This window comes from Ornithodoros turicata, unplaced genomic scaffold, assembly GCF_037126465.1.
Source record: "Ornithodoros turicata isolate Travis unplaced genomic scaffold, ASM3712646v1 ctg00000783.1, whole genome shotgun sequence".
Lineage (NCBI taxonomy): Eukaryota > Metazoa > Arthropoda > Arachnida > Ixodida > Argasidae > Ornithodoros > Ornithodoros turicata.
Window position 1 is genome coordinate 1,090,530 of NW_026999401.1, and position 26,238 is coordinate 1,116,767.

Genomic DNA, 26,238 nt, shown 5'->3' on the forward strand with positions numbered 1-26,238 from the left:
AGATATTTTTCCAGTTCAACGTGGACGCTGATGTAATTATGGCCTTTTTTATTGTCAATTGTGTCATGTTATACAGTCAACCCTCTATTTATGAACCTTCGATTTATGAATTCCCTCGTTTTATGAACACGAGCACGGGGCACCAAACTTTTTCCATTCATTTTACCCTCGTTTTATGAACCTCGATATTCGAATAATGAACGGAATTTCTGGGAACCAACTAGGAGTTCCCCAGCGTTTTTGCCTTCAATTTATGAACGCATCGTTCCGAGGTCAACAGAAACCTTCAAAGGGATAATTCCGTGGTCTTATGAATGACGCCTGAACGGACAAAACGTTTTCCAGGTATTGCACCCTCGGTTCTTAACCCCTCAAGATCGGAACAACAAACGGGGTTTCCGGGGTCGCACAAGGTGCGACCAAGTGTTCCTGACTTCAGTTGATGAGTAAGGTGGTCGCTGTCACCCGGAGATTAATAAACGGAGGTTAAAAATCCCCGAGGAAATCCGAGACCCGTCCAGTGCGAATGCGATGACATCTCTTCTTTCCAAGATTGACACAGCGGAAGGCATGGTCCAAAAAATTAAACAATTTAGTATTGCATAAGAAACAAGTGTGAATGCGCTAACGTCTCTTCTTTGTGAGATTGATACAGCGGAAGGCATGGTCAAAAGCAAAAATTACACGATATATGGCATTATAAACACAATCCCAACTCGGAAATACTGTTCCATTTGCTCGATAGTACTTAGTTAACTGAATTTTCGATTTATGAATCCCTCGATTTAGGAACGATTTTTCGGGGAACCGAGGGTGTTCATAAATCGAGGGTTCACTGTATGCTTAATATTGTTTGTTCACACACGGGTGACCGGCAATTCAGACCATTTCTTAGTATGTGTGGCAATTCCTGTTTGCTTCTAGGAACGTACTGCGGCTTATCTGCGGTGCAGCTTATATGCGTGAAATTGCGGTAATCCTGATATTGATTGACAGTCGATCAATGGCAGTGGAAGAGAAGTCGCCAGTCATTATTCATTTCGAGTACCCAACTGAACATTGTGAGGCTTCCACTGTGTTTGTCCTTGTATGCTTGATTGAGTCGTCTGCTACTGCGTGATTGACGGTATCCGAACTTTCCGAACATTGTCTTGCAGGCAGCGAAAGTGGACGCGCGATGGTACCCTTCGTGTCCTTCTCGTGCGGTGACATATTCAACCTGAGGGAGTACCTCAAGGGGCAGAAGAAGACTGAGGAGTACCCTGGCGCGGAAGACGGCCGTCAGTGCCGGTACTGTGACTACACCAGCGAAAACGTGTGTCACGTTACGGCTCACGAGAGGACCCACACCAGAGTGAAACCGTACGTCTGTCGAGTGTGCTCCCGGGAGTTCACGGTGAAGGGGAACCTGGACAGGCACATGAAGGCAGTTCACGAGAACCAGAGGAACTACAAGTGCCCAGCGTGCGGGAAAGCGTTCCAGCAGAAAAGCCACCTGCAGAAACACGAGAGAATGCATCGCGATTAAAGTGTGTGTCTGAGTGAACACCGCACAAACCGTCGTCTGCATTGACGTGCTCGATGTGAATTTGAAAGTTTCGTGTGCTCACGTGAGTGACGTTCCCCAGAGTGCTCTGGTGTAAGGTGCATTTTCGTGGACTGCTAAGAACGGGGAACACCCTGCCGTGAAGCCACAAGGTATATTCCTTAGCAGACGACAGGAGAAGGTGTGAGCAGTGTTGCCAGCTAAGTGCGAAGTTCGGCTGATTGTGAGGTTCTAGCACTGTGTAAATAGACAATGCATATTGCTGGACGAAAGTTTACGGAACACACTCCGGCACGTTCTTTCCTTGGAGTGACATGCTAGCAACGAATGGGACCGCACAGACTTACGGACATGTTCCTAGGGCCGGGCTTCATTAACGCCAACTAACACTTGCACCCCTGACTTGAATTTAACGCTCAACTGTGCTTCACAAAAGGAACTTATTGTTACTGAAACATTCATCACGTCAATAACAAACAATGTTGGGCTAGTTGGTAAGGATACGGCATGGTAGAAAGCGCACAGAAACACGGACAAAAGAAGACGACACCACCTGCGCTACTCACAACTGTATTTTAATCAAAAGACACAAAACACACACATCGCAACGCCCCTTAAGGCAGCAACAGCTTCAATCAGGGTCATCCCAAACAGAGATAAGAGGCCTCCATGCACTGCTATCAAGGAAGAAAATCTCCCTCTCCGATAATGTTACGGATGCCTGACTCACACACTTAACACCCATCAATGCTATCAGTAAGATAGGCCTTAAGTGTGTGAGTCAGGCATCAGTAACATTATCGGAGAGGGAGCTTTTCTTCCTTGATAGCAGCGCATGGAGGCCTCTTATCTCTGTTTGGGATGACCCTGATTGAAGCTGTTGCTGCCTTAAGGGGCGCCGCGATGTGTGTGTTTTGTGTCTTTTGATTAAAATACAGTTGTGAGTAGCGCAGGTGGTGTCGTCTTCTTTTGTCCGTGTTTCTGTGCGCTTTCTACCATGCCGTATTCATCACGTCACCAACTAATGTTTACAAAAAAAAAAGAATTGAGCGTTAACTTCAAGTTTTAACAACGCTTGATCTCGGTTCATAGTTGACCAGCGTTGGTGAAGCCTGGCCTAGGTAACCGAGTCACCTGTTTCTAACTCCGTACTGCTAACTTCGCCGCCAGCGTGTCGCTCTGAGGGAGGAATGCGCTAGAACGTGTTCCGTGAGCGTTTGGCCAGCACTGTGCCGATGAAACTGTAAAGTGAATCTTCTGCCCGGTAAGCTGCATTTTTTTGCTTTTTCTTCCACTAGAATATTCGGTGGGGACGTCACTCATGTGAACGCACGGATTCTGGGAGGTTTTTTTATAGTATGTGAGACTCATTCTCTTCTACAAGGTGATAGTAAGACTGGGAAGTGGTGTGTGCAAGTCCCTATAACTGCTCTGCTCCTGAGGTTTTCCCCGGTTTTTTCTGAATGACTTTCCCACGAAGTCTGCCTATGACGCACGCTCACACCAGGTGCCTCTCTCATTTCGTCTGTCTCAGAGCCGTATATTAAAAGGGAGCCTGGTCATTGGGAGGAGTCACAAAAAGGGGCTCGACCGACATTGACCTGTCAATCACAGTTTCGCTCCGCTGATTGGTTTGCTTTTTAGCAAGGGGGTCACCATGACACCTCGCTGCCACCCAAAATGGCGACGAAAACAAACACAGTGAAGCGGAGATTTCGTGACAAAAAAATTTCACAGACGACTATCATTTTGCGCTGCAAATGTAGATCCTCATGTACGTTTCTCGGAAATCCGTTTCAACCAATATCTAACCGAAAATAATACGTTTTGTTGGTCATTGTTAAGACTAGGGGACACGCTGATCGAGGCGATCACAACGAAATCATAACAAAAAACGGCACTGTGCTGTACAGTCTTATGTTTAATTGCTGGATGTCATGGACATAAATAATCATTCTTGCCTTTTATATTCCACCTATTCACGTAGATGTGTTTAAAAACCATGCCGACAACAGAATGTGTCCCAGCAGGTGGTTCTGCCAGCAGCGGTACAACGACGGAAGCAGACGACAACCCCCGACGTGCCCCACACACCCTAGGTGGCGTTCATCAAATGTGCACCAAAAATCCACTAGTTTTGCAGATTGCGAGTGGTATCCATTTCAATCCCATCGAATCCACTTGCCACCCAAAATGGCGCTTCCCACGTTGGATAGGGGGACAAATAGTGAGGATAGGTTGATTTACAGCGTCCCATATTTCAACATTCCATTGGTCGGAAAGCTGAAAAAGTGGGTGGAGCTTCAGGTATAGGCACGACCCATTAATGACCAGACTCCCTTTTAATACACGGCTCTAGTCTGTCTGTACACCACTCACGGCCACAGTTGCAATGCGGTGCTAACGTGGAATTGGGAAAACACACGCGACAGGCTCAGCTAGAGAAAATGATTTGCTGCGAGCATGTTCTAATTCTAAGTGCTGTAAGTGCGCAGAATAATCAAAAGTCAAACTAGCATAAAGAAAGTCGTCTCTTTGCTTTCACTTTCACTTAATGCTACTTTTAACTTGCACCTGCTTTCACGTAGCTTGTCATTGTTTCTGTCATCATGGTGAAATATGAATTATACGGTGAATGACAAAAACATGTGGAACAAGTGATACAAAACGTGTCAAGGGAAGGGTAATGGAAACGGAAACAGAAACGGTATATCACCGAAATTGGAGGTGATGACGGAAACGCATACCACGATCCTTCGTTACCGGAAACAGAAACGGAAACGAAAATTATTATCCGGTTTTCAATTCGGGTAATGGCTATTCCTGCTGTGCGATGACATTTGAGTGACTTTTCATTTTATCTTTGATGACTCCTTTCCCTGTAATGCTCTAAATAGTACACGTGAACATGGAAACAAATTGCAGTATTGGATCTCGAGGTTTACCTACTCGTCCCAGTCCTCATAACTCCATGACATCAACACATGAAACTTACACTATGTAGACTCCACGCACTCCACTCCACCATAGCACGAGGATGACAGCCTGCGATTTTTCTTTTTTTCTTTACTACTTCATTTTACCGTGGCTATGGCAGTACTGTTTGCTACAAGAGAGCGTCCGCATATGAACGCGACACCGAAGCAGCACTTAGGTAAACCAGGGTGCTGACAGAGCCGGGCTCTCCTCCCGCAGCTCTGTAGCATTACCGGAAACAGTAACGGAAACGGAATTGAAAAGCTGGTATCAGAAACTGATAACGGAAACGAAAATATAGCAGTAGCGAAAATGGAAACGAAAACGAAAATACGTCCGTTACCCTTCCCTGGTCACAGTTTCGTGCAACGTGAAACTTGCACACAATCTCTGTACAACATGAAATAACGTGGGTGTGAAATGCACTGTGGTTCTGGAGAGGGGTGGTTGGTACATCATGGTCTGAAAACTCAACACAGCAGCAGACGAAGACAAAGGATCACAACAGTACATCTGCATACTCAGCTTCTCGCTTATTTAAAAACGTGTTGTCATTAGAAACTTGTCTGTTGTGAGTATGCAGTTGTATTGTTGCGATCATTTGTGTTTTCGTCTGCCGCTGTTTTCAGACCGTGTTAAAATGCACTTCAGTTTACATGACTTACTTTTTACTTTTACTTTACTTACTATTACTTTTTTTTATTTCTTTTGAGGTCGAGAATTGCGCACCCTGACATTGTCTCGTACATGTCATATGACTGCCATCCATGTGCAGCTTGACGTCTTCTCATGTTCCATGTCACATTTTTGTCCCAATAAGCTTGACTATTACATTACTTCTTGTGTCTCGTGTTAAGTTACTTCCACTGATACCCCTCTCACATGCCAAATTGAATGTCATTCCCCGTGAATGACATTCGCACTGAATGACAGTCATTCCGTGTCACACGGTGAAACCAAATGGCCATATATGCAAATGGCATTCACCCAGCATATTTTGGGAACCCATTCACTTTTCCCTCACGCACCTGCTGCGTACCCTCGCAGTAGAGATGTAGCAAAAATAACAACGATAAACTGTTTGAAGAAATCAAATGTGAATGAAACGTTGCACTCCAGTATTTTATCACGAATTTGATAACTTTGATGCGAAGCAAGGAGCGCTTAATACTGTTACTGTTTTTTTTTTTTTTTATTGGTTTCGTTTTTGGTCGGTACTGTTTTTTTTTCTTTTTTTTTTTTGGAGAACTGCATTCTTTCCCGGTTGCCATATTGCCAAATACGGTGCAGACCAGCGCCATATTTGTATTTGCTTTGATACTTAGCCAACTAAGTGTCACCAAAAGCGCAACGATTTTACGAAATACTCTAACGTTTCACTAGCCTCGAGAAAAATAAATAAAAACGCAGCTAACGTCGACAAAAGCATGACAAGAAAGGCGACATGCAAAGCGTCGACATGGTGCTGACAAGCCTGACAAGCTTAACGTGCCTGTACAATGCTTCACATGTTCGACCCTGGTGTCTTAACTGTCGACCATAACATCCTTTGCGAATGGCATTCTGTTTCTTCGTGTAGCTCGATGACAAACTAATGACATTTGGTGCGACTGTCATGCGCTGGGAATGCCATTCGGCTTGGCGTGTGACCGGGGTATTGGATGAATCATTGTTTCATCGTCATTGTCTGGTTATCACAACACCACTGTTATCATATTGGAACTATGTCAACTTTAGACCTTTTTCACCTACGCGTGGTATCCTGGCGGCTCTCCAACGAGCCATTCTGGGCGCGCGTCAAAACAAAACATTGTGGGCAGAACAAAGGACCAAAACGGGTCTGGAGTGGTATCGACAAGATCTCACCATTCATGCAGTCCCCCTACTGGTCCCCACTTCTGTTGTCCGCACACTACGCCATCTAGTGAAGACACGGTTAACCCTCTCCTGTGCCTCAAAGTCGTACGCATGCACATAGGCCACTGTGAGAAAGGTTGGGTGTTACATGCAGATCTTATCATATCTTATCTTACCAGTCATGGTATCCTTATCACTCACTGAAAAAAAAAACGGGGGTCAATAGTTTGACATCAGCGATCACTTCAACCAATGGTACTGCCTAACGTTGGTTTACTTAGCCAATCATAGGCAAAATGCGCACTGGGAAGCGTTTTTTGTACGAACTACCAGATACTCAGAGTGGCTATGAACTCTACCAAGCTAGCCCCCCGACTGTGTTTGCTCAAGACGGCAATTTTAACTCGTTGGCTGTGACACCTTTTTGATAAATGAATCTGATAGGCCTTCACCATAGAATCTTCACCACATATAGCATGCTACTAGTCAACCGTTATTCCCAATGACAACATTCTCACTCCTGATTCGTTGATAATCCAGAGGCGGAGCCTATTATGTACGGCTCCGCCTTCCGTTTTCAAGTCAGGAACGAGAACGTTGTCATTCGGGATGATGGTTGGCTAGGAGCATGCTACGCGGTGAAGTTCATTTTTCAGAGTGTAGAGGAGAACGTGACGTGTACCTCCGCGTTGACGTCTCATTGGGGATGCGAGTCTTCAGATGATGTAACAATGGATAGAGGTATCCGGATGGAGGTATGTCCACTCGCCCGTATCCAGAAAAGATAAATACCTGCAGATAGGAGTTCGTACCTCCTTTAAAGGTACTGTAAAGCAGCACCGATCAAATGTCATTTAGTGTGGCTACTGTAGAAGTGGTTTTTTTTGCGCGGAATTATTTTTCGCGTTTTTCGCGCACTCCTCCAAAATCGCGAATTTAAGTTCCCGCGAATAACTCTGGCCACATGAGGGCGAAAATCGTTCGGCGTTCGACGCTATAGCGTGACTACCTTGACCCGTTCTACTCCATGCAGTGTAGGCAGTTTAAGCAAGCCGCAGAAGATTGTTTTATCCCATCAGGCAAGATGTAAAGAAATGAAAATCGATCACTCTTTTGTTACTCCTACAAACGCGTTGCACTGTACATACAGTATACCACGAAGCCACAACATGCCTTTCCCCACATTCTCAAAACCAGCTTGTATGATAGTACCACATCTCAACCGAACTGGTCAGTGCCCTGAGCAGTGATAATGAGTGAGAACTGCTAAAATGAACTGGCTGACCTGCACACGGCCAGTATTATGGCCTCCTGCAGGGTCCCTAAAGGCCATTATACAGGACCTTTCCTCCCATGTCTGTGAGTAGAAGAAAGGAATTGACCTAGAATGCCGCCATCCACTTCAACAACGGATGTCTTAGTACGTGCCGAAATATGCCCGAGTATTGACGGCGGCACGATATGCAAGAGCAAAGCACTCCCGGAAACCTGTGTCGCGAATTTAAGTTCTCGCGAATCACTCCTCAAACCAGCTCTGTTCGAAAACACGAAAATATTTTCCACGCGGAAAAAACGACTTCTACAGTATTCGATAGTCCAAGCCACCAGAACAAAAACTGCGCAAGCTTCATTCCAATCGACGGTGCAATTAATTAGAAAATTCCAATTAAAGATTACGGGAAACACTGTACTAGGTATTCGAAATGAATCCGTACTCCTGCCACATACGGCGGCGACCACATTGCATGCGTATAACACTGGGCCCGACATAACATGCTTGAAAGCATTAGGGAATAGCAAGCCCACACCGTGGCTAACCTTTCCCTTCCCTTTTTTCTTACTTTGCATTAAACATATCCCCCCCCAACATAACAATCCACCACAATCCACCATAAAATCCATTCCTGCAATCCGCACAACGATCCACATCTGAGGATAAACGGATAAGCAAACTGAAATGAAATGCTGAGCCGCTGAAAAAAAATGTGTCAGACGTTTAAGAAGTCAGACAGCGTCGGGACTTGTTTGTTCACAGAGGTTCACAGAGAGAGAGAGTTTGTTTGTTCGAAAGAGGCCACGAACAGAAGGAGCGCGCAGGCGCAGCAGAGAAGCAGGGAGAGCTTCCATCAAACAGCGGCCAGCACTGGGTTACTTCGAAAAAAACGCTATTAAAATGGGTTTCAGAATGCGTAGGTAAACTAATAATATGGTTACTAAAATAACGAAGTTCCGATGTAATACGTAGTGTGTACCAATTTTCAGTGTTGCTCGCTGTACATGGGGTTGTTCGACACCAGGCGTCGCACTGCTCTACTACGCCGCATTTTTCGTGGCAAATTAAAAATATTTGTAGCGCGTTGTCGGTCGTATGGTTCCGCATATGGTATTTAGAAGCAACAAAGTCTCTAGTCACATCACCAGCATATCATGCTTATCTACTGCTTTACAGTACCTTTAAGGGAAAGTGGTAGCACTTGTGACCGACCCTGCGACAGTGATAGGTGTTACTGATTACACCATACATGCGTTGTACTGAAGTATTGGCGGGGGGGGGGGGGGGGAAGATATTTTTCTATGCATGATGTAAAACCCCGAGACTAGGGAACACGAAGGGACAGACACAAACATTGGTTTTACATGATGCACCATCTTCACCAGCTGGCTTGCTTCCTTCCTAGCCATTTTTTCATTTTCATATTTTTCTAGCCACCGTATTTGGCAAAGTTACAGGATCCTGAACACTCTCAGCTTCATCCATTCCTATGCCTCTCACATGGCTGTGACCTTGCCCATTGCGGCCTCGCTGCACTTTTAAAAATGAACTTCACCGCATAGCACGCTCTTAGCCAACCATTATCTCGAGTGATATCGTTATCTGCCCTGATTTGTTGAAAACTGGAGGCGTACGCCTTTTTTGTGACAATTATGAACAGCATAAGTGTCACAAAAAAGGCGTACGCCCCCGTTTTGAACAAATCAGGGCAGATATCAATATCGTTTGAGATGCTGGTTGGCTAAGAGCGTGCTATGCGGTGAAGTTAATTTTTAAGGGTGTAGCAGTGATGTGGCTGCTGAGTGGGTCTCAACATTCTTGTCATCCGGTTTTTTTTTTTTTCTTTTTCGTTTTGGGATTTGACCCAGAATTCTATCCCGGCCTTTCAGGTACCGAGCTGCTGTCCTGGACGGCACAAGCATTTCTCTGCTGGCGAGAGATTATCACGTGTTTATTCTTACACTTCCCAAGGAAACCAACCCCTAGTTTCGCCTGTTCATCACCCAATGCTCTCCCTCTCGCTGTCCGTTCCATGGTCAGCACTGATGCAGTGCCCCTCTGTGTCTATTTTTTTTTTTTACTTTTTCTTGTAAACCTTGGAATGTAAGTTCACATTGATGCAAGCAGACACCTTTTTTTCTTTGGGGGGGGGGGGATAATTTGAGGTGAAGTGTCAGAGTAGATGACTCATCATGTGGACAACATTGTGGTCCATTCAGTGCCTGTCCATCCGTGTGTCATGACCGTAGTCCCACCTTACCCACAAATGTCGGAACCCCTTGACCACCACAAATGCCTCAAATTTGCGAGTCTGTGGTGGTTCAGGCTTTTTTTTTTTCTCCTTCCTTCCCCTTTTGTTCCTCCTCCTCCTTCTTCTAGTGGAATAAAATCTTTATTGCTTCTCAAAGTGTTGTCCTGTGGTGTACATTTGTTTGTCCTTTTGTCTTAACCCCAAGTGCAGGTATGCAGTGCCTACGTCAGCATTATATAATTCGTTATCTTATTCATTGTTATCTAATTTTATGTATCCAAGAAATTATAATTTCCGATGTTTATAATTGCTTGCGGAACGCACTGAACAAAAAAAATTAAAAATCGGCGGAGGTGGAGCAATGCCAGAAATTGACTGCATAACGAAGATGTGGCTCGTTCCATTTGTGCTGAATTATTTTTCAGCATAAACCTGCGCCAACCTGTCCAGTGTCCTGTTCTAAGCCAATCCTTTCTCTGTCTTGCAGGGAACAATGAGAATTGCGCAACAGTTCCCTTCCAGTCCTCCAGCTGTGCACTTGAGAAACACTGAGCACATCCTCGAGAAGAAACGGCACCAGTGCTGCTAATGGTGCTATTCTGCCGACAGGGGGTCCTCTCTCAGGACACACAAATGCATCTGTACGCAGGATATGCCCTCTGTGTGCAGTGCTTGTTCCAGACAATTCGTAGCAAGGCACAACCCGAAAGGGAGCACCGCAGGGAGGGCCGCACTCTTAGGCTTGAGCCTGGCCCCAGCCCTGCCTTCTTTTGATTTACTCACCCATGCCCAGCCTGACAGTCCACATACCTGGTCTGGCCCGATGAATTTCTAGACTTTATGGCCCAAGCCTGACGAATTTCTAGGTTTTATGGCCCAAGCCTGATGAATTCGTAGGTTTTAGGGCCCAAGCCTGATGAATTTCTAGGTTTTATGGCCCAAGCCTGACGAATTCGTAGGTTTTAGGGCCCAAGCCTGACGAATTCCTAGGTTTTAGGGCCCAAGCCCGATGAATTTCTAGATTTTGCAGCCCAAGCCTGACAAATTTCTACGTTTTACGGCCCAAGCCCGACGAATTTCTGGGTTTTACGGCCCAAACCCATCGAGTTTCTAGGCTTTGCAACCCAAGCCCAACAAATTTCTAGGTTTTACAGCCCAAGCCCGACAAATTTACGGGCCACCCAGCACAGCCAAGCCCGGCCTGTCTTAGCTGGCTATAGAAGTTGGATGTTTCTAGCTAACAGAGGGATCCCACGGGTTCAAGCCTGGCTTAAGCCCGGCGGTGTACATTCCCGGCCCATCGCTCATAATTGTCAAACCTGCGCCCAGGCCTGGCCCATGTAGTGCTCTTGACTTGCACGAGCATTTGAAAGTATTGTAAAAGGGAGAGAGAAACCATAAGGTGTTCCACGTGGGCATGTGGGTTTAACAGAAGCATAACCTACAGGCTCCTCCGAGGCAGCGCCGTGATTAGATTTTTAAAAAACAAGGAGTATGTCGTTTTGCGATCGACACCAACTGAACATTTTCGGAATGCCTGTGTCGTAGCTGCCGGTGTTTTTGCATTGTGCCTAATTAATTGGATAATATTGTTAGATAAGTGTTCTACCAGCGGATGTGCATCTCAACAGAAGCATAAACCGCTGAGACGTTGAGGCTGCGCTGCAACCAGACGTGACACGTGTATCGAAGTTACGGGATGTTTCCGGCTAGCATGTTCAGAGACTTTTTAAAAAATTGAGTACTCTACACAAATGAAACCAACTGAATGTTGTCAGGAGTCTTGTGTCATAGTTGCTGCCGTTTGTTTCATTGTTGTTAATTAATTAATTAATTAATTGGCCCCTGAATATTGAAATAAAAATAATAATTATTATAGTATTTTATATTAATTAATTTATATTCATAATATGTTAATTGTATAATATTAAATAAACATTATGTCGGAGCCATTTTGAGGTGCCGAATTTTGGTGCGAACAGCTTCCCTGTGTGCATCTACCGTAATTTCACGCGTATAAGCCGCACCGCAGATAAGCTGCAGGACGCGTTTTTAGGGAAGTTTTGAAATTTTTCTGGCAGATAAGCCGCACCTGCAGATAAGCCGCGGGCAATACGAGACGACTGATTTGTGCGACAAAGGAGACTATAGAGAAGGCCATAAACCCTGTGGTTCACAGTGTACAACAGAGGAGGTCAGTTCTAGAATCCTACGAAGATCGGATTGTGCCCTTGTTGAGCGTTTTTCATGGACTGATGGGCCAGTGGCCTTCCAGAAGACACAAATCACTGTCACCACATTCGTTAAAGCTGCTTGGGGGAATGCACCAGTCAATCTACTCGAATGTGGGCCCGTCCCTGTTACGCACTGTTCGTGCACTGGCAGGACAGTATTGTTCCAGAGACACCTTTTCGAGAGAGCCCTTTCGTTGAAATTTGCCTATGGGGAAAATACCTGGAAAAAATAGCCATCAGATAGGCCGCACCGGTGGATAAGCCGCAGAGCGCCCGTGAGAAAAAAAAATTGCGCATAAGCCGCGGCTAATACGCGTGAAATTACGGTACTTTTGTTATACTACCTCACTTTCAGCTGGCGAGGCAAAAAACAGTCTCGGACAAGTTAAAAAAACATTCGCGGACCTTCTCATTTACCTTGCAGGCTCTGAAGTGGCAGCAGTTCCCTTCCAGTCTTGGTACGGCAGCGCACGGCAAAGTGAGGGGTACCTCGAACAACGTCACTGGCACAAGTACCCTCGCAGGGAAAGGGACTTCCAGTGCCGGATCTGCGGCTACTCCACGGATTACAGGACTAATTTTAGGGCCCACGAAAGAACGCACACGGGCGAGAGGCCCTTTGCGTGCCATGTTTGCTCCGCGAGATTTTCACTCAAGTGTAACTTGGAGAGACACGTGAGGCATGTGCACACGTAGAGGAGGAAGTGTGTGTGTGTTACCTTCACGCAGACTTGCGTTTCAGGAGAGACAGTGTCATATTAGGCACTAGAGTGTGTGTGTCACAGTTAGAGGATACAGTAGGTTGTTAAAGTAGCACAGAGTTCATTTTTAACACCCTGTTTCCTTCCTATGAAACTGTTACGTAGGCCAGTAAGATGCACCATGCGAAGTAATTCACACCACAGAGTCGTAATTATTGCGGAAATTAAATTTAAAGTACGCCGCAAAAAGCGACCGTGCGCAACGGTGGTGAAGAGCAGTACCAGCCTGTGATCTGCCCGGAACCTCGCGCTGACGCTATAAGGATAACGCTCGCTGATTGGTGTAGAGAAATGTTGTCTGCTACTCCTCTGTCGTCTGCTACTCGGCTGTTCGGGGTTCTGAAAAAGCCTTTCCCCTGGCTCGGTAATGATTTGGCCGCTCCTTCTATCCCCAATTCTCCGGGAGAACTGGCAAAACTGGCGGCAAAGGGACAAGGCGCTGACCCCCACTGACCGGCGAACCAGAACGAATTTTTCTTATAACGTCATCTGTGACGTGGCATCATACCTTCTCCTTCTCGTTATACCTGGAGTGGCAAGTTAAGGGTGAACGCGCGGAGCCATGTTTATGTTTATGTGTTATATTTTTTTACAGGAGTATGAAGTCCTCCACAGATGACCACAGACCCAACATAAGCTACGTACAGTATCACAACAAACATTGTGGAAAAAAATTAGTGAAAATTGCCACAAAGAAGCGCGCGCGACATGTGCGTCTAGAGGAGGAAGTGTCCCCGCCTTTGTTTGATTTGTCTTTTGTGTGATAAGATGGTTGTCACCAGCATCAAGGTAAAAGTGGGGGCAAAAATCGAGCAGGCGGGAGTTAAGTGTGATTTTTACTCTTTTTTTTTTTTTTACTGTTTCCGTTGTGATACTGCGCATAGTTTTTTGGGGGTCTGTGATAGCCCCTGGAGGACATCATATTTCTGTAAAAAGAAAAAGCGAGGTTCGCTTGGCAATATTCAAAGTTCAATTTAAAAAAATTAATTTCCCTCAATTAAAAATTGTCTAAAGCCTTCCTAAATGGCGGCTGAAAGTCCCACAATCCTCTGGCGAGTACGTCGCCAGTTTGAATTTTTTATCACTTATCACTTTAGGTGAAACACCCTGTATATACATAAGAGCATTCAAGGAGAATGCTAACTATGTACATCACTTGTGCTGAGTTCCAGTGATCACGGAAGAGTTTGTCGGTAATCTAATCTGCTGTCCTTTTTTCTATGAGATACATTGTAAGATGAAGTACATCACATTTAAAGAGCTTGCCATCTTTTTCATGGTGGCTATTGGAACCTCTGGTGATCTCGTCTGCCACTACCTCTGCAACTACCTTTGCAAATTGAAAAACGTGTTTCACTTGCATATCAGCAAAAGGAGCATACGCAGAGGCAGTGCGTTCAAACGCAGGCGCGGATCTAGGGGGACTTAATTCCGGACTTGAACATGGGGGGTTCACTGGACCAATCCCAGCATGCACGTGGCACTTGTCCATAGTGGACCCCCCCCCCTCAGGAAAATCCGAATCGTATGTTCAAACGCAAGTCTGTTTATCTCTGTGAACACTTTGCATTGCATGTGAACATTGAACATGTCCGTTCCACATCAACATCCATTCGGCGCTCCAGTCTAGGAAAATAATTTTCCAATAGTGCTCTGTATTGGCTCATGATGATGTCTGTGCATGACAGGGACATGCAGGCAGCATTGACGTCTGCAATAATAAACTGCTCCTTTGCAGTAGATTACATTCACATTTCTCTGTACTGTATGTGTGTTTTGTTTTTTGCAGACTCACTGCATCTCTATTCACTGGTTTTGCTCATAGTAATTTATCATGTATAGTTAGAGCCTGAAGTTTTGGGGTTTAACCCGATTCTTCCCGAATTTGCACCCCGAATTGAAGGTTGCCTCTTTAGGGTGAAACCCGACATTTCCCCGGCAAATTGCCCTCACTGAGAAGTCCGTGGGAATGCACGCTTAGCTTGTTTGGCAGCAAATGCAGTTACATCACAGTTTGTACCGAACCAGTACAGTTAGTTTGAGCAACTGAGCCCGATTTCTCGCCGAATTCAGCTTACTGGAAGTTTCCACCCGGTTTTTCCACCCGAATTCGCATGAATTTAGAGCACATGTTTATTTACCCGATTTTTACCCTCCGAATTTAGAAAAAAAATATTTCCCAAAAACTTCAGGCTCTATGTATAGTTAGGGCCTGACCTTTTAGGGTTAAACCCGTATCCGCCCCATATTTACCCCCCGAACGAAATCTGTAAAATTCGGGTTTAACCCGAATCTACCCGAAAACATCCGGGTCCCGTGGCACACTCATAAGCGTGCATTCAAATAAAGTTTGATAACATTGCTAAACATTAGTTTCATGTTAAGACAAATTTTTATTAAAAAAAAAAAAACACCCGAATACACCCGAATTCCTGACGACAGAATATGCCGTAACGGGATTTAACCCGAATACACACGAATTTTCAAATGAAGAAGATCACCCGATATTTGCCCCCCGAATTTGGCCAAAAATAAAACCCGAAAAAGTCAGGCCCTATGTAGAGTTAGTCGTTTTTCATGCTTCTTTAGACATCTAGCGATATAGTCATTTCCTTCGTCTTCAGTGGTGTTGACATGGAACAATGTGTTATCAAGAATGATATTGGTTTTGAACTTTGTAGTGCGAATCGTTTCAGTTTCAGAGTTGATGTCTTGATCTGATGCCTTTGTACTGAAAGAACATGAGCATGGGCACACGAAAAACTGTATGCAAATGTGACTAGAAGTGAACGGTGGACTAAAAAACTTGTCCAAGTTGACTGTGAACAGGCGACAAACATCTCTGTATCGGTCTTAATAATTTGCGAATTTGTATAGGAGTGCATTTCGGGAATATTTCGTGGGACCTTAATTTTGCGAATTGGTTTGGAAATGGAAATTGCGGGATCACACGACACTGCCACTGTAAACAATGAGAAGGCTTATAGAGGCTTATCGTGAACTCCAATTCCGTAACAAAGACATAAGTGCCGGTTTTTGTGAAAGTATCTGCAATGGCAAGGGATACACTATGCAAAGAAATCACTCATGTTGAAGTGGTTTTTTGAATTAGAAAAATGTTTGACAAGAACGAATTTGCGAGAATAAAGTTGGTCAAGTACGTCAATTTGTATTTTCTGGAGCTCGTATACTTATGAATTCCAGCGGCCATACTTTTCCATCTCCGCTAGCTATATCTCGCGGAACCTTAATTTTGCACAAAAAAAAAGTTGGATCGCGAAATTCGTGAAAATGAAGTCCTCGCGAAATTTCTACTTTTACAGTGGTCGCTGTAGCACTGCTTAGTAATACCGCATCATAAAATAGAGCCTGAAGTTTCGGGGCTCAACCCGATTTGCACCCCAAATTTGCACCCCAAATTGAAGGTTACCACTTTGGGGTGAAACCAGATTTTTACCTTGCATATTGCCTTCACTGAGACTTCTGCAGGAATGCACACTAACTTGTTTGGCAGCAAATGCTGTTACATCACCGTTTGTGCCGAACCAGTACAGTTAGTTTGAGTAACTTAATCCCTTTGCTGCTCGAGTTTAACATACTGCAAGTTTTTCCACACAAATGCGCATGAATTTTGGGCACATGTTTATTTTCCCAATTTTGAACCCCTGAATTTAGAAAAAAAAATTCAGAAAACTTCAGGCTCTAGTCATAATACATTGGTAATACGAGAAATATTTTCAAGTGATTTATTCGCTTTAGGGACAAGAAAACCATGAACGAGCATGCAATTATTCGATATTTACTTAAGTATTTTTATTTTCAGTGTTATCGTTCCACCTGTTCCTGCTCGGAAGTTGGAGACTGTCAACCATCCGTATTTTATTGTTCTTAAGCAAGGTCCTGAGAACGGAACAACTCTAACGTGTTGTAACTGGATCTGACATCAACTTGTTTGATTGGTCGACATTGAGAAACAAATATCTCTCAGTTGCCAGGTTGTAATACAGTGGACCGTCAGTGTGAAAGCAGAGCAGTAGTATATATCTCTCTCTCTCTGTGTGATGTCTGTAACACGCAACCTTGTGATGTTACAGAATTAAGATCTTTTTCCAACCATGTATCGTAATCACAAACACCAAAATGTACTACAGTAATACTACACAACAGTGGGACCAAAACTACACTGCCCCACGGTGCATACAGATATAGTTGACCTCCTCGCGACGTTCGCCTCCCATCCCCGGGGTTTGCCGTAGCGATGCCGGACGTCTCCCGGCCTAAGCACGTGGACATTAGTCAGATCGGGTACATTGACAATTTATTGGAGCTACAATCAGAGCGAATTTTTGTGGGTCAAAAAATCTTTCACAGTAGCACGGTGCACAACTGTGTGCTTCACACTTTGGTCTTTGGTGTCCGGTCTAATTCGTGAAGACTCCACCGTGCGGTGCCGTATAAACGTGGGGCGTCCGTGTACGCTGCAACAGACAGACACACTGTGGCCCTTAATTGGAATGAGTGGGCCTCTCACGAAATAGATTTTGGCCCCCGTGCACAAGTGGACGCAGACGTGAAAGCGAGGTTGTGTGATGCATCGAAAGTCAAAAGCATCGCGGACCCCACAAGCCCACATCCAAGCACATTGACGAGAGACCTCGGAGGAGAATAGTGGGCACGAGTGTTTTTTTTTTTTTCTTCTTTGGTTTGGGTGGAACGTTTTATGACCCTCCCCACCCCCTCCCACCTGACACATACATACACACAGTTTTCGAAAACCGCTGCTACGCAACGTAGAAGTCGAGCGTGAAAATCGTAAAAATGACACGATAATTTACCCCCCCTCCACAATGTCATGCCACGTCACATGTGTTGCAGGGTCACCAGGGGGTTTGTGTTTTGTTTTTCTCTTGTGACTATACGTAGGCTTCTTTAGATTTCTAGGTACAGCTCACATCAACCTTAATAATAGCACTGGAAAACAAAAAAAAAACACATGGTCTTGTTCGCGAGCACGATTACAGCAACCCTTGTTTGCCGTGAGGAACAAAGCTATTGATTGAACAATATCATCCTGTTAGTTTAATGCAAAGATCTCGTTCACTATACATCGCCCCTCCCTCTCCAGTGCCCGCAGAACAGCTGTTATCGTGCTCAGAAATGAGAATTTTTTTCCAGCGTTGCTATTAAGGTCGACCGGAGCTGTACGCTATCAACTACCCCGCATTTGTGTCATGCATTCCCTCTATGTGAAGAACGCACGGACTTTATTGTCACTTCACGTTCCAGTTTCTTGTTCTGATCCTCGTTCCGAGCCGATCCTTTCTTCTGTCTCGCAGGGAACGACGAGGGGCGCGCAGCGCTTCCCTTCCAATCTTCCAGCCCCGCTCTTGAGGAACGCTGGAACGCCGAGAGCAGGAAGAAACTGCGCCGGGGCCGCCCCCGTGCCGGCCCTGCGGAAGACGGGCCCCACGTGTGCGAGGTCTGTTCCAAACGCTTCAGTGGAAAGCACAACCTGGGCAGGCACCTGAAGACAGTGCATGGGGGAGAGAGGGAGCACGAGTGCCCCGTCTGCGGATACGCGTTTCAACACAAGCATAACCTGCAGAGACATCTGAAACTGCACCGCGATTGAGCTTTGGAAAGTGGAGTACGTGCTCTTCGCGATTGAAGCCAACCGGACGCTGTCGGGAGACCTGTGTCGCTGTTGCCAGTGATTTTTTTTTCTTTGTTCTTTTTTTTTTCTTCTCGTGCCTAATTAATCAGCATGGCATCCCTGGGCATGAGTGATAAGGACCCCGTTTTCCTTTCTGTATAACAAAAAAAAAAAAAAGAACGACTGTCACATTTCAGTAAAGCTGTTGTTGGAAGTAAGTATGCAATGTATGTGTGTGCAAACGTGCTCACAGTGTGTGCTCAAAGTTAACATACTAGAGACGTTTGCGGCAGATCTGTTGTGATGCTACCGCTGAAGAGTGTTTAATAAATTCAGCACTCCGGCAAGCAACACAGTAAACAACATAAGACTTGAAGTTTCGGGTCCCACGTGGAGCCTATCATCAAAAGTTAACCGTCCTATCCGCTACTGGTTATTTATGTACTAGTGGGGTGTAATTCCTGGTACATAAAGAAAACAAAAGATACTATCAACAAGCACCCTGGCCATCTCCCAGACTGTTGCACCCCACACTAGTACGGGGGTTCCCGAAATCCACCATTAAGAATAAACCGCTTAAAAGATACACGGTTAAAAATATATCTCCTGAAATAAATCGCTTACTAGCTCCACTTAGAGATCACCGTTTAATAATCGACCATTAAAAATAAACCGTTTCAAAATCCCCTCACCATCTAGCACGGAGGCGGACTGATTGCAATTTGCACCGGGTTAGATCAGGTTATGTTAGGTTAGTTTAGTTTGGTTTCGGTTAGTTTGGGATAGTTCAGGCTAGTTTGATCCTGTGAGGTTAGTTGAAGCCCCTTGCTTGCAGCTCACCTTGATTTGGGCCATACCACATGGCTCTTGCAACTGTAGGGTGGATTTGGGGGATTCTGAAATGATTTATTTTTACCGACATATTCTTAACTGTGGATTCCTTAGCATTTTTATTTAAATGGGGATATTTCGGCGATTATTTTTGTCCGTTGATCTTTAAGAGTATATTCTGGGAGATATATTTTTAAGAGTGGGTACTTGCGCGTTTACTTTTGAAAGATTATTTTTAAGAGTTTCAAACGGGATACACCCACTAGTACATAAGTAGGCAGTAGCGGATAGGACGGTTCACTGATGATGATGGGACCCGCATGGGACCCAAAACGTCACGTCTTATGTTGTTTACTGTGTTGCTTGCCGGTGCACTGAATTTATTAAACATGTTTACTCCCGGCCTCTGGACTATATTCAACCGAAGGGTTTGCTGAACAGTCAACAAGTGATCAAGTTCGTTGTGACTTCGCTTCATTTTTCGCTTCAACCGCAAGACTATCAATTACAGACAGTGTGAGAATTGTGTAGGTTGTCATCGTTTCTGCCTCCCTCTCTTCACATTGGAAATGGAAGGGGAAGTGCAGATGCAAGAGCCTTGTACTAGATTATCTCGTGTTGCTATCTCACCCAACCGAAAAACTTCACAGATTCATCTACAAAATGGGACAGCATTGTGCCTCAATAAGTGTTAAATATTAATAATAGTTAGAGGCTGAAGTTTTTGGGAAATATATCTTTCTAAAACCAGGCGGTTAAAATCGGGTAAATGAACCATGTGCCCTAAATAAACATAAACATAATTCATGCAAATTCGGGTGAAGAAACTTCCAAATTTGGGGAGAAATCGGGCTCAGTTACTCAAACTAACTGTATTGGTTTGGTACAAACTGCCTGACCTCCCCCATTTTCGTTACCTAACCCCCAATTAAAAAGTTGTCCACGGCCCTCCCAAATGGCGGCAAAACGTTTACAGAATGTAATTGCTGAAAGTCCCACAATCTGCAGTCGTGAATTTTTTATCACGTTAGGTGAAACACCCTGTATATACAAGTAGTCAGGGAGGGAAAGCGGGAAATAGTCTCGGATATTTTATATATCTTTCCCTCCCTTTCTACTCGTAATACGTCCTTTAATTCCTTCGTAATACGTCCTCCATTTAGTTACCGGTGTAATAGGTGTAACAGTGTTCTTCTACGCTTCATAATTCTATTCACAATTTATTGTTCAACACTTCTCCTTCATAACGTGTGCAGCGTTAATACAAAAACGCACTTTTTTTTCGGATTGGGCCGAGTCGACGCACCATCATCCAGGTACCTCTATCCATTGTTACGTCATCTGAAGAATCATAGCACGCAATCAGACGCAAACGCGGAGGTACACTAACGTTCTGCCCTACACTCTTTAAAATGAACTTCACCACATGGCACACTAGGAGTGGCCAAACATCATCCCAAACGACAACGTTCTCGTCCCTGATTTGTGAGAAAACTGGAGGCGGAGCCTATTTTGTAGCCATAATGCGGCACATAATGGCTCCGCATAATATGCTCCGCCTCCCTTCATCAACAAAGCAGGAGCGAGAACGCTGTCATTGGGGATGATGGTTGGCTAGCATCGTGCTATATGTAGTGAAGATACGGACCTATCAGATTCATCTGTACAAGAGGTGTCGCAGCCGACAAGTTAAAGTCGCCGTTTAGAGCCGACACGGTCAGCGGGCTAGCTTGGTGGAGTTCATAGCCGCTTTAAACCCGACGAAGTGCCGGCTTTGCGCAAAAGCCTCGTTCATTTTAAATGTAACAACAGTGTTCCTACCCGCTTCACCTTCTCTCAGTGTAATCTCAGTTAATGGGACTTTGGCGTCGGCTTTTTATTTCTCGCATTGTTGTCACGAGGTAAACACAGTCTTGGACGATTTAAAAACACTCGTCGACCTTCCCATTTGCCTCGCAGGGTCCGAGGAGATGACGGGCCCGTTCCAGTACTGGCACGAAACGGTAGTGGAAAGTGAGGAGTACCCAGAGCGACAGCGCGGGGACAAGTACCCTCGCAGGGAAAAGGTCTACCAGTGCCAGGTCTGCAGCTACTGCACGTATAAAAGGACTAACTACAGGGCGCACGAAAGAACGCACACGGGCGAAAAGCCCTTCGTGTGTCAGGTTTGTGCCCGGAGGTTCTCGCTCAAGTGCAACCTGGAGAGACACGTCAAGAATGTGCACACGTAGCGGAAGAATTCGACCCTCACGCGGACTTGTGTCACCAGAGTGTGCGTCGCGGTTAGGGGCTGCAGTAGACTCTCGCATTAATTCAATTATTTTATCTTATTTTTTATATTCATTTATTTTTAGAGCCTGAAGTTTTCGGGAAATTTTTTTTTTTCTAAATTTGGGGTGGTAAAAATTGGGTAAATAAACTTATGCTCTAAATTCGTGCGAATTCGGGTGAAAAAACTTCCAGTGTACTAAATTCGGGGAGGAATCGGGCTCAGTTACTCAAACTGACTGTACTGGCCATGAAGATAAAAACAAAGCGCGAAAAGACACTACGGAAGAGGAGAAGGCAGGAAGATGTCCCGTCTTCTCATCTTCCGTAGTGTCTTTTCGCGCTTTGTTCTTATCTTCATGTCTAGTCACCAATGTGCCCAACAACGAGTCCTCTTGGATAACTGTACTGGTTTGGTACAAACGGTGCAGTAACTGCATCGGCTGCCAAACGAGTTTTGTGTGCATTCGTACGGACGTCCCAGTGGGGGCAGTTTGCCGGGTAAAAATTGGGTTTCATCCTAAAGAGGCAACCTGCAATTCGGTGTGCAAATTCGGGGAAAAATCGGGGTAAACACTGTAACTTCAGGTTCTGTTTGTTTTCCATCCGGTGGATGGGAACCGAGGCTAAAAGCACAAACGGCATGAGGGGTACCTCGGCTCCCTGTACAGCAACAGCGATTGCAGGAATACATCCGCTTACATGCTTTGTATAGAATCAAGGAGATCAAGAAGAAAAAAAAGAAAAGATAAAGATAAAAGAAATAACTGCAACTTGCATCACGTGCACACAGAAGTAAAACGCGTCGGAATATAATCACAAAAGGAAGGTCCATACAATCGGATCAAAACAGTGACCATTTAACCTTTGACATAAAAACAATAAAACAAACAATAAACAGACAGGCAAAAAATGGGGGAAGTCTAGCACTCGCAAGTGAATAAAATAAGTATCTAAAGAGATTGAAACATTTATTTTATTGAAAAACTCAGTAAAATAAATGTTTCAGTCTCTTTAAATACTTATTTCATGTGACATAAACAGTTTGAGTTCTCGGAAAGATATCAAATGAACGTGTATATTTTCGCTATGCAAGTGGTTTAGGAGACGCGGCACTGTTACCTGCAGCCTTTGCAGGCCGTTTAATTAAAATTTAAATTAATTAAATTAAATTTAAAGTTTAAAAATGAATTAAAACCTCAGAGGACCGCAGGCTTTTCGTCTGAATTATCGAAAGATTGACTTGCCGGAAATTCACCTTAGTATGTACTGCAGGACAAAAATTGTGCGTTACGTGATTAGCTGCACGTATAGAGGCCGATTTTGAGTGGGGGCGCACAGAAACCATAGGTTGAAGATCTGTCAAGTTCATTAATTGAAGCTTAATTAAGTACTTAATTTCTTTAAATAATAAAGCCTATTAATTCAACATTCTGCAGATGGACAGGTGGTCGACTGCTTAGTCAGCAAGAGTCTTCAAAACAACGCTCTCAATGCCAGCCAAAGCAAGCAGTTTTTTATGAGACTATTCTCTAGCAAACAGAGTGGAGCTCATCAGTATGTTCGATGGTAGCCTACTGTCTCAAGTGGTTCCACAAAAGAAACGTACAAATCGGGCATTACCGTTTGAATGAAGCACCCTTTCAATGCATCGAAAACATAAGTGGCTAAACAACAATTTGAAATTTGTGCAAATTAATCAACAAGATAAAATAATTTAGTCTGAATTAGCGAGAGTCTACTGTACGTCTGCAGGCGGCACTGCAGTTAGAGGTATGCGTTAACGTGCCACGTGATAAAGGGGCGTTCAAACTTGCTCCTTTTTTTCTTTTCTTTTTTTTTTCGTCAATGTGTGCTATAGAGGTTTGAAAACTCAATTCTGGAAGTGCTTTTTTTTTTTTTCATGTAACTGTATTCAAATAGGATCCATGACGTACACCTCTTGCAGTGCTGAAACCTAATCTAATAGGAGTGTTTGTCAGTAATCTAATCAGCTGTCCTTTTCACTGTGGCTCCCACAGTAAGGTGAAGTGCTTCACACTTGGAAGTCTTGCCAACTTTTTCATGGCAACTATTGGAACCCTTTGGGTTCTCATTTATCTCTCTTATCTCTTCCCCTATCCGCGCATCTTCAAAAATATTTTTCAGTTGCATGTTAGCAAAAAGAGCGTCTACAGAGGCAGCACGCTTTTACAGTTCGAGACACCCTATCTGTAAGCACTGCACGTTGGAACGTGTGAACATTGAACAAGTTTGTTCCAGACCAACATCTATTTATTTCTGCTTAAATATTCTACTCAAGGACTTTTCTAATAGTGCTTTATATCACAACCATTATGTCCCTGTAAGCAACGACGTGCAAGCAGCATTGCCGTCTGCAACTTGTCGTCTGCAATGGTAAAGCTTTCCTTTGTAGTCGATTATGTGCACATTTCTCTATAATTTATGCATGTTCTGTTTTCACGAAACGTGATGCATGTTCATTCACCAATATTGCTGATGGTAATTTATCGGGTACAGTCGTTCGTAGTGCCCTACACAATTTTTGCTTATAAGAGCCACCCGCATCAATTCTCTCTTACTTTTCTACTGTGTTTAAACCTGTTTATGCAATACTCACATTTGTTAATACTATATGTGACTTAGTTTGGTTTTGCAAAATGTATCGCCTCCTTGTTTACCGCTATAGACGCTCTTATAGAGCTCTTACTTTTCTACTGTGTTTAAACCTGTTTATGCAATACTCATATTTGTTAATACTATATGTGACTCAGTTTGGTTTTGCAAAATGTATCGCCTTCTTGTTTACCGCTATGGACGCTCTTATAGAGCTCTTACTTTTCTACTGTGTTTAAACCTGTTTATGCAATACTCACATTTGTTAATACTATATGTGACTCAGTTTGGTTTTGCAAAATGTATCGCCTCCTTGTTTACTGATATAGACGCTCTTATAGAGCTCTTACTTTTCTACTGTGTTTAAACCTGTTTATGCAATACTCACATTTGTTAATACTATATGTGACTCGGTTTGGTTTTGCAAAATGTATTGCCTCCTTGTTTACCGCTATAGACGCTCTTATAGAGCTGTTACTTTTCTACTGTGTTTAAACCTGTTTATGCAATACTCATATTTCTTAATACTATATGAGACTCAGTTTGGTTTTGCAAAATGTATCGCCTCCTTGTTTACCGCTATAGACATCCAGCGATATGGTCATTTCCTCTATCTTCAGTGAGTGTTGACTGAAAACGGTCCATCGGCTAGAGTGATATTGGTTTTGAACCTTGCCGCGTGAACGTTGTGAATCGTTTCAGTGTGAACACTCCATATCTGAGTGTCAGGTACATATTCTAGTACACATCATGTTTTGCTGGTTCCTATCGAGAGTCTGTGCCCTACGCTGATGTCCCTATACTGAAAAAACATGAGCATGGGCGCACAAAAAACACCGTGCAAGTGTGTATAAGGGCGGGCTCTTTTATTAGTGGCACAGGCTTGTATGTTAACTGTTAAGCAATGCCTAGTAACACTGTATCTTAATACATTAGTAATATTTTAATATGATTCATTCACATTATAGACAGCAAAATTATGAACGAGTATGCAGTCACTCAGCATTTGCTTAAGTAATCTCAATTTCAGTGCTATTCTTTCGCCTGATCCTGGAGATGGAAATTTTCTACTTTTCTGTGTTTTATTGTTTATTAAGGCAATTTTTGTTTCAAGAATGGAAGAATGGAAAGACTGAAACTTTAACGGAATCTCATGTTAAGGCAGACATGTTCCTGTGTCTCAAGGCTGTATATGGTGGATGATCAGTGTGAATGTGGAGCATGCAGTAGTGTTGCTCTTCATTTATGTGAAGTGATACGTGTAGTTAACGTCCTTGTACATAGTGTTACTGCACTAATACAGTTGCCTTCTTCCATGCAAGTATGATAATTGCAAATACAAAAATGTATTTGAGAAACATAAAAGTCTCTCTTGCAAATCATAAAAAAAAGGCATGGTGATTGATTCCTCATCAGATACGTGACAAAGTCATTGGTGTTTCGTATGTTTTTTTTTTTTACATGACTATGCCCAGGCGTTTTTAGTGTGAAGCTTCTCCATCAGCTATCCTACAGTTGTGGCTTTCCATATAAAGCTTAACTTGCATTGAATTTTGGGGGCTCTGGCTTCTTTGGAAACATGTAGTAGTTGGTGGACCCTGTTTGCAACACATCACCCGAGTAGACGTGCAAAAGAGATGGCGAGACCTCGACCTACTACGATTATGACGACCATGCCATAGGCACTCCTCTCGATCGCCTCAGTTGGAAGCTAGCTGTAGCGCTAATCGTCTGCTCAGTCATTGCTGCTTCAATTTCTGCAATACTTTGTACTTTAACTTACCTCAGTATGCTTGTACAAGCAGTGCATATCCCACCGGAGATGCTTCTGATGTCATCATCATTCTACGCGTTTTCATGGGAGCTGTTGCTGTCGTCTGCTACGGTAGTCGTACGTCAGCTTCTGCGCGTTCAAAATTCAAATTTCCATTGTCCAATCAGGATGTAGATCTTGCGGGCCGACGAGTGGCGT

At 44.1% G+C, this 26,238-nt stretch overlaps 1 protein-coding gene across 1 annotated transcript; it reads left to right on the forward strand.

Annotated features, from left to right (window-relative positions):
- The first annotated feature begins 1,127 nt into the window (after positions 1–1,127).
- On the forward strand, positions 1,128–18,618 carry LOC135374856 (zinc finger protein OZF-like). Its single transcript, XM_064607783.1, has 2 exons — positions 1,128–1,520; positions 18,196–18,618. The coding sequence occupies exons 1-2, from the start codon at positions 1,178–1,180 to the stop codon at positions 18,528–18,530; spliced, it is 678 nt and encodes a 225-aa protein (XP_064463853.1). The 5' UTR covers positions 1,128–1,177; the 3' UTR covers positions 18,531–18,618.
- The last annotated feature ends 7,620 nt before the right edge of the window (positions 18,619–26,238 follow it).

Coding starts and splice junctions, on each gene's coding strand:
- LOC135374856 (XM_064607783.1), top strand. CDS start 1,178: ATGGTACCCTTCGTGTCCTTCTCGTGCGGTGACATATTCAACCTGAGG. Junction 1,521..18,195: donor GAAACACGAGAGAATGCATC/GCGATTAAAGTG, acceptor GTTTCTTGTTCT/GATCCTCGTTCCGAGCCGAT.